Source organism: Sceloporus occidentalis, unplaced genomic scaffold, assembly GCF_023333645.1.
Source record: "Sceloporus occidentalis isolate IW3139 unplaced genomic scaffold, rSceOcc1.0.p SCAF_118, whole genome shotgun sequence".
NCBI lineage: Eukaryota > Metazoa > Chordata > Lepidosauria > Squamata > Phrynosomatidae > Sceloporus > Sceloporus occidentalis.
The window spans coordinates 1,861,857-1,870,530 of NW_028317098.1; the positions used below are offsets into that span (position 1 = coordinate 1,861,857).

The window sequence follows — 8,674 nt, forward strand, 5'->3', positions numbered from 1 at the left end:
ACATATGGGAGAATGTAGCACCTTTCAGACTGTGCATAAGAAGTTGTAGCATAAGCTTTCATAGACTTGTTTGTTGAGCTGTTCTTTTTTGTGGTGCAAGAACCTATCCCTATTCTTTCCATATTATTTTTGCCTCTGGTACCATAGTTTCTGTTAAAGAAATAATGTGGGAATACATCTCCTTCATTAACTGAGGTCTATCCATACTGATAAAGTTGGGATGGGAGGAGAATGCCCATTGAATGATCCTGGCTCAGTTCTAGAAGGTTCCGAAACATCTGTGTAGGTACAGAAAAACAAATGCGAGAGTCAAAGAACACAACAGCTTTTTAAAAAGCATACTTTTGTCTCAGTTAGATGTAACAGAAAATCATGTTTTTCTGTTACATAGACAGGGCACAATAAACTTCAGACTTCCCCCTCCTCCTCCTCTTGCATTCATAGATGAGAAAATCAAAATATTTTTCATATTTGAAACAAATCACAACCACCTGTTACACATCTGAACTTTAGCTATTTGTTTAAAATCTAGTTACTGAACACAAACCAGGACCAACCTATGGTTTCTGATTTTGTTGTTGTTGTTGTTCACAAGCTAGATATTTAAACAAACCACAATTCATCAAGTTCAGATACGTTTAAGATCCATAACAGAAGTTTTCTGTTTCCTTTTTCTGGCTGTGAGAAAAGCAAATTCAGTGCGTGCCTATGGTTCAATGTGGTAAAATCACACAGCTAAAAACCATGGTTCCCATCAGGTCTGAAGAGGGCTGTAAATTGGTTATGTTTATGATTCCCATTCCTCCTTCCTACTTTTTTAAGACAAGAAAGAGGGAAAAAAATACTTTCAAGGAAATCAGCAAATAAATATTGTGGTCAATTGCTTTGTAATCCCACCCGTACTGTTAAAATAAGGATAATCTGGATAAATACTATGGGTAAGATGGAGGAGTAACCAGGAAACTTGAATTATCAACTGATTCCACCTGTAGAACTGACATAGACATAGATCCTTGTCTGCTAATAATACCACACCAAATGTGAATATCACATTCAAACTACCACTTGTCAAAACAAGAAAAACTGAAAACTGCAAAGGAGAGCAAACCCAATCTTTCTTCTCTCATTCCTCCCTAGGTTTTTTTAAAAATACTTTATTCATAATACAAAATACAAAATCTTGCAATCATAAAACAATGGTATAAAAAAGTTTCATGTCATTAAAAACTTTCCTTATTAAAATTTTACACAATTCAATTTGTTTAAAATAAATCTGACCATAAAGAATAGTGGCTAGATGGAGGAGAAACAGATGTAAAATTTGTATTAATGTAATCTATAAGAGGAGACCATTTTTCCTGAACAGGTCTTTGATTTTGTTGTTTTGAGTTATATTTCATATTATCTATTAATTTCTCCATAAGCCATTGATCCCAAACTCTTTTCCACCAGCTATCCAGGGATACAAGACCCGTTTTCCATTTATTAGCCACTTCTAGACGAGCTGCTGTCAGCAAAAAAGATATCAACTTTCTGTTTTTTAAAGATGTATTACCTTTTGTGTATATTGAAAATAACAAAAAAGTTGGTCAAAAAAATATTTTTTGTTTTGTAATTGAAGCAATTTGGTTGCTCACATCGTGCCTAGGTTTATGGAGGACTCCCATATTTCTTCAAAGAATAGTCTTAGTATAATTTCCTTAGCACAGGAGCTAAACACAATATGTGTGGAAGAAAGGGTGTTATTTAGGATAATGTTTTATTCAGGAAAAGGTTATCCACTAAAAATCTGATTATATATTCGCACTCAATGAAGAAAAACAATCCCAATTAATTGATAAAAATAATTTTATCAATAAAGAAGCACTCTCTTCTGTGTGCTCTCACATACTCTCATCTCTATTTTTCATAATGCGTGCATATAATCGGCAGCAGTAAATCAATCATAAACAAGTGAAAAATAAAAACACAGTTTCCTGATTTTGATCATGGACGTATTTTCATTGCTTTGGTGTGATATGATTAGCAGACAAGGATCTATGTCTATTAACACACTTCACTTCCATTAAACTTCCAAAGCACTTACTTATGGAAATTACATGTACAAATACAGTATCTATGCTCCATCGCATTAATCAAACCCAATGTGGCAATAGGTCTGATAAGACTGATTGACCAATCACTACTTAATTAACAATCCACATCATTTCAGTTAGAGGAAGGTAAGCACACATTTTTTGCCTCACATCCACACAAACTTGTGTAATCCAAAGCAAGGTATGCTTAATGGCAAGAAACGACAATTCTCCAAAAAATGTGACTAAATACAAGGCTGATTCATGTTCATGTAAATTTAGACAGTCAGCCCAATAGAAAGGAGTGCAGAAGTGCACAGTCCTTTCAAAATGGCTAAAAACCTTGTTATTTAGTTGAGAGGGTGAACGGAAAGACTGTTTCCTCTTCCATTCCTAAAAGGTGGGAGAGACTGTTTTCTCTTCCTCTCCTAAAGTGTGATCATCAGAATTCTAAGCTTTTCAGGAGTCCAAGTAAACTGTTATATGGGAAAGTTACAACAGAACCAGGAACTGAAACTAGCCACTTCACACCCCATTCCTAAGATGTTTTGAAGGAACCACCTACCAAAATCTGTCTAAAGGTGGGTACCCGCTACAATAGATATGTCTTTAAGAATATATACAGAAATAACTGGACCATTTAGGCCTGCACTGTCTAATAACAACACTTACAACAAACCTCTATCTCCACTGAGATCATGCCAAGCCTCATTACGCAAGATGACACTAACTGGACCTACCAGCTGTGGATGCAAGCCTTTCCACATGCAAAGTATATACTCCTCCATCAAGTAAAGGTGGTTTCTAGCACCCTTTTCTTGCATTACTGAGTGCAAAATTACCAACTAGTAATCACAATCACAGAGACAGTACAATGGTCCCTACACATCTGCTGGGGTTGGAATAAAGGACCCCCGTGAATGTGGAAAGAACGCAAATACAACATAACTATTCTTCAGCCACCCTGTGTCCCAGTCTTGGGAGAAAGGCAGGATATAAATTAATATAATTAATAAATTTTTACCTGTCAGAACACCTCTCTAGGAATCTCCAGGTCCTCCAGCATAACTCTATTGTCAACATCTGCCAGACATTGATCATAGAATCATGCTGAAGGACCTACAAATGCCTAGAGAAGTGTTCTCTCTAGAAACTTCTAGGTTCTCCAGCACAACCCTATGGAAAACTTCCTGCAGAATTGCACTAGAGGACCTAGAGATTCCTACAGAGAACATATTAATCAAAACCACAAATACCCAAATCTCCAAACGTCAAAGCTGCAAACATGGAGGACCTAATGTACTAATAGGTAAGCCACAAAGAGAAACAATCCCCTGAACTAAAGGCCATGCTATAGGAAATGTGTTGGCCTTTAAGGTGCCAGCAGATTTGTAGTAAATTGACTGATGCTCTCTTCACCACCAAAGTGAGAGTAATAAGTATTTTCAGCTGGCTGCAATCCATGGATGACCCTAATGCAGTATCCAATGAAGAAGCTGAAGTTCATAGATACCAATGGAGAGACAGTTATGGTCACCATTTGCTATCATTGCATAAGAAGGGGGCTTGTGCAACATGTGGATGAACACAACCTATATGGAGGAAGAATTATTACCACACATCCATTCCCCTGAAGGTCTTACAGACAACCAATACTAGGGTTAGGCAACTCAGCATGAGCCTTGCTTCCACAGTCAAGTCCCTTCCTATATGCTTTGTGCCATGAATGGAAGTTGTGACTGTGTGTTACACACAACCTCTGCATTTGTAATTCCTGCGCCATCAACAAAAGTTTGTTCTTCTTGTTGTTGTGTGTCTTCAAGTTGTTTCTGACTTATGGCGACTCTAAGGCAAACCAATTGTGGGGTTTTCTTGACAAGTTTCTTCAGAGTGAGCTTGCCATTGCCATTCTCTTGAAGCTGAGAGAGTGTAACTTGCCCAAGGGTTTACATGGCTGACCCAGGATTTGAAAATACACATTGCCTTTCCCTTATGCCAGGGGTCAGCAACCTGTGGCCCGCCGAGCCGTTGGGACCGGCCCCTGCTCGGTCCTGCTGCTGATTGCCGCTGCCAAAGGCCCCGCGGGGCCTTTGGGTGGGCAAGGGGGCGCAGGGCCTTTGCCCCCCCTCTTGCACATGCACGCGGGGACTTTGGCCTCTTGCGCAGGTGCGCGGGGATGAAGGAAGGAAGAGGAGGAGGAGGGAGGAAGGAGCAGGAGGAGGAGGGAGTAAGGCAGAGGAAGAGGAGGAGGAGGAAGAAGGAGCAGGAGGAGGAGGAGCAGGAGGATGATGATGGTGATATTGATACGAGCCAGCTTCAGAGGCATGGCCAATGTAAGTTGCTGTGATTTTTACAAACTCATGCGCAGTGAAGAAAAACCACAGTCCCTTGACCAAGTACACACTTCTGAGAAGTACAGTTGAACCCGAGGGCAAATCACTTCTTGTGAGACCACCCTGACATGTTCAATATGCATAGCCATGTGAACCCACCATGTTCAGTGTGAAACCCAAAGAGTTTGGTTATGCAATAAGCCTCTGAAATATGCAAGAGGCCATCTTAAGTAAAGCCATGTTCAATGCCCAAATGTGCTGTTTGGAATGGGGGGAGGGGGGGTTGGCAAGAAAGGGAAGTACATTTCTGCCATCTGTCTAGGAATAATGCCCAAACGACCTCCAATTTGACCATGCCTAAGAAACATGCATTTATATTCACATTTTTTAAAAATCATCAATTTTTTTTGCATGTCCTCAATTTTTAAAAAATGTGTCCTACATTTGAAAATGTTGTCCTATATTATTTAATTATTTATTTTTTGGCTCCCCCCCCCCCCCCCCCGTTGTCTGGGGGACAGCAACCCAGCCCCCGGTTCAAAAAGGTTGCCTACCCCTGTGCTTACAAGTATCTCTCATCCGGCTTTGAACTCATTAGCAGCCCCTTTTCCTAATAAAACATTTATATTCTTCCCCTCAAAAAGTCCTTTCCTCTACCAAGCCTCAAGCCAAGAATACATATGCTCTCGTGCAGTGCTGCTGGTATTAAAATAAACAAATACCCAACTAGCATCGATACTGTACTTTACCTCCGTTTCCTTCCCACACCCTAAGAAAAATTTGTAGGTACGCATATTAAGACCTGGATGAGGTTGTAAGAAAGAGACACTCCTCTCTCTCACACACCCCTTCCTTTTGGCAAAACCACCAGGGTGTCATCTCTTAGAGTACACAGATTTTGCCAGTGCCCATTCATAATTTAGTATCTTACAGAAGTACAAGACTCAGGTCGCATCTTAAATCCTGCTGCGCTCCATGCGGCTAGGATTATAATCCACTGAGGAATGACTTAGATGAAGAGATCTAGTGAGAGAGATCTAGGGTGCATCTTGTTGTTGTTGCTGTGTGTCTTCAAGTAGTTTCCAACTTCTGGAGACCCTAAGGCAAACCTTTCACAGGGTTTTCTTCACAAGTTTCTTCAGAGGGGGTTTGCCATTGCCATCCTTTGAGGCTGAGAGAGTGTGACTTACTCCATGGTCTCCCAGTGGGTTTCATGGCCAAGCTGGGAATCAAACCCTGGTCTCCAGAGTCATGGTCCAACTCTCAATCCACTATGTTGGTTCTTATTAGGGTGCATCTACACCCTTTGATACGGTTTGACATCACTTTAAGTGCTGCTGCTGTTGTGGTCATGTCCGACTTACAGCGACCCTATAATGCTTTTGTCTTGGAAACATTAGTTCAGAGATTTGCCACTGAAGCTGAGAGTGTGACTTGCCCCAGGTCACTCAGTGGGTTTCATGGTCGAGTTGGGAATCAAATCCTGCTCTCCAGAGTTGTAGTCCAACACTCAAACCACTAGGCCATGCCAGCTTGTTGGTGCCTCACCAAACTACAAGTCCCAAAATTCAGTAGGATGGTGCCATGTCAGTTAAAGTGGTATCAAACTGCATTATTGCTACAGTGCAGAGCCAGTGCAGTGCAGTGGTTTGAGTGTTGGACTATGACTCTGGAGACTAGGGTTAGATTCCCATTATCGGCCATGGAAACCCAACTGGGTAACTGTGTATCAAATCACACTCTCTCAGCCTCCTCAAGGGATGGTCATGGAAAACCCCCTCTGAAGAAACATGGCAGGAAAAACCCATGATTGCTTTGCCGAGGGGTCGCCATGAGTTGGAAACCGCTTGAAGGCAAACAGCACACAAAGATGCATCCAGAGAGAAAGAGATGGCGGGGTCCGTCTTCTTCTGTCTCTCTGCTTTGGGAACAGAGCCATTAGGGGCAGGGTGACCAGATGTCTTCACTGCAAAAGAGGACAAGGCACTGCAAAATGGAGGGCCTTTAAATAAAAGGGAGGACATGACCAAATAAACAGCTCCAAACACTCATAGAAATATAAATTCACATTTCTAGGTGATGCTCAGAATGGAGGACATTTTGGAACCCCTCCTCCTGGACAGAAGGCTGAAATGGAAACTCATAGAAATATAACTCCATGCTCTTTAAGCCTGCTCAAAATGAGATCCCTCCTAGACAGGGGCTGAAATGGAGGGCATGCCCTGGAAAAGGAGGACATCTGGTTCCCTTGAGCAAGGTATCACATCTGGAAAAGAGGGCAAGGCACCTCAAAATGTAGGGCATTCGAGAAAATGACATTTCTATGAGTGTTTTGAGCTTTTTATTTGGTCATGTCCTCCATTTTTCTTCAACACCCTACATTTTGAGGTGCCTTGTCCCCCTTTCCAGTTGTGATACCTTGCTCAAGGGGACCAGACATGCCCTCCATTTCAGCCTTCTGTCTAGGAGGGATCCCAGTCTGACAGGGTTAAAGAGCATGGACTTACATTTCTAGGAGTGCTTAGGGCTTTCGTTTGGTTGTGGCCTCTATAGCCATGCTTCTTGGCCCTGCTCAAATGGAGGGCATTTTGGAATCCCTCCTGGACTGACATGGAGGACTTGTCAGGGAAAAGGAGGACGCCAGGCCACCCTTCCCAGGGGCAAGGAGTCCTCTTCCTCCCTCCCTCCCTCCCTCCTTTTCTTTCTCTCTTTCCTCCACTCCCTCCTTCCCTCCCTTTCCCTTCCTTCCTTCCTTCCTTCCTTTCCTCTTTCCCTCCTTCCTTCTTCGTTCCTTCAGTTCTTCCTCATTCACTACCTTTTTTCTTCTTTCGTTTCCTCCTTCCTTCCTTCTTTCTCTTTCCTTCCTTCCTTCCTTCTTTCCCTCCTTCCTTCCCCCTCTTTCTTTCCTTCCTCCTCCTCCTCTTTCCCTCCTTTCCTTCCTTCCCTCTTTTCTCCCTTCCTTCTTTCGTTTCCTCCTTCCTTCCTTCCTTCCTTCCTTCCTTCCTTCCTTCTTTCCCTCCTTCCTTCCCCCTCTTTCTTTCCTTCCTCCTCCTCCTCCTCCTCTTTCCCTCCTTTCCTTCCTTCCCTCTTTTCTCCCTTTCTTCTTTCGTTTCCTCCTTCCTTCCTTCTCCCTTCTCTTTCCTTCCTTCCTTCTTTCCCTCCTTCCTTCCTTCCTCTTTTCTCCTTTCCTTCCTTCTTTTCCCTCCTTCTTTCCTCCCTCCCTCCTTCCTTTCTCTTTCCTCCTCCTTTCCCTCCTCCTTTCCTTGTTCCTTCCTCCTTCCCGAGGGGCTCACCGTGTCCCGGGGCCTGGAGCGGAGTCAGAGGGGGCGCCTTGGCCCAGGCCCCCAACAGCACCAAAAGCACCAGGAGGGAAGCGGGAAGGGGCCGGGACGGGACCCTCATGGCTGCCCTCCCTGGATCAGGGAGGGAGGCAGGGAGGGAGGCAGGGAAGGAAGGAAGGAAGGCCCGCTGCCGCCGCCGCCGCCGCCGGCTCCCGCTCCAAAGTCTGAGTCGCCCCTTCCTTGAGAACTACTAGTACGGGCTCCAAGCCGCCTCCTCCTCTTGCTCTCCTCCTCTCCAGCCCTCTCTCTCTCTCTCCCTTCTTCTCCCGGGAACTGACTGAGTGCGGAAGAGGCCGCTAGGCATTATGGGAGTGGAGAGGGAGGAGGAGGCCGCCATCTTGTTCCGCTCTGGAGACGGCATTTTGGAAAAGGGAGAAGCCCAGCTGCGTCCACACTGGAAAGATAACCCGGTTTGGCAGCGCTTGAGAGCTTTCTCTGGCTCAAGGCTATGGAATTCTGGGAGTTGGAGTTTGTTGTGGGGAAGGAAAGAGGAAAAGGAGAGAAAGAAGAAAGAGGGAAGGAAGGAAAAAAGGGAAGGAAAGAGGGAAAGAAAGAAAGGAGAAAGGAAAGAAGTAGAGAAAGGGAAAGAAGGAAGGAAGGGAAGAAAGAAAGAGTGAAAGAAGGAAGGAAAGAAAGGAAGGAAGAAAGGAAAAAAGGAAAGAAGGTAGGGAGGGATGAAAGAGGAAAGGAAAGAAAGAGAGAAAGAAGACAGGACTGAAGGGAGGAAGAAAAGGAGGCCCAGAACAAACTCCAACTCCCAGAATTCCATAGTCTTCAGTCAGACAACAAGTTAAAGTAGTGCCAAACCGGATTATATTTCCAGTGTGGACACAGCCCAGATCTCCTCACCGCAAAGGCACCTCTTCAGAAAAGGCCAAAACAAACAAACAAAAGCCCCCGGAAGACATGACCAAATAAAAAACCT

At 43.7% G+C, this 8,674-nt stretch overlaps 1 protein-coding gene across 1 annotated transcript in view; it reads right to left on the minus strand.

Annotated features, from left to right (window-relative positions):
* Positions 1-8,022, minus strand: part of LOC149282349 (disintegrin and metalloproteinase domain-containing protein 17-like) — a 29,489-nt gene extending 21,467 nt beyond the window's left edge. The window contains exon 1 of the mRNA XM_089498340.1: positions 7,702-8,022. Coding sequence (XP_089354466.1) covers positions 7,702-7,810 — 109 coding nt within the window. The 5' untranslated portion in view covers positions 7,811-8,022. The remainder of the gene's footprint in view (positions 1-7,701) is intronic.
* Positions 8,023-8,674: the final 652 nt, after the last annotated feature.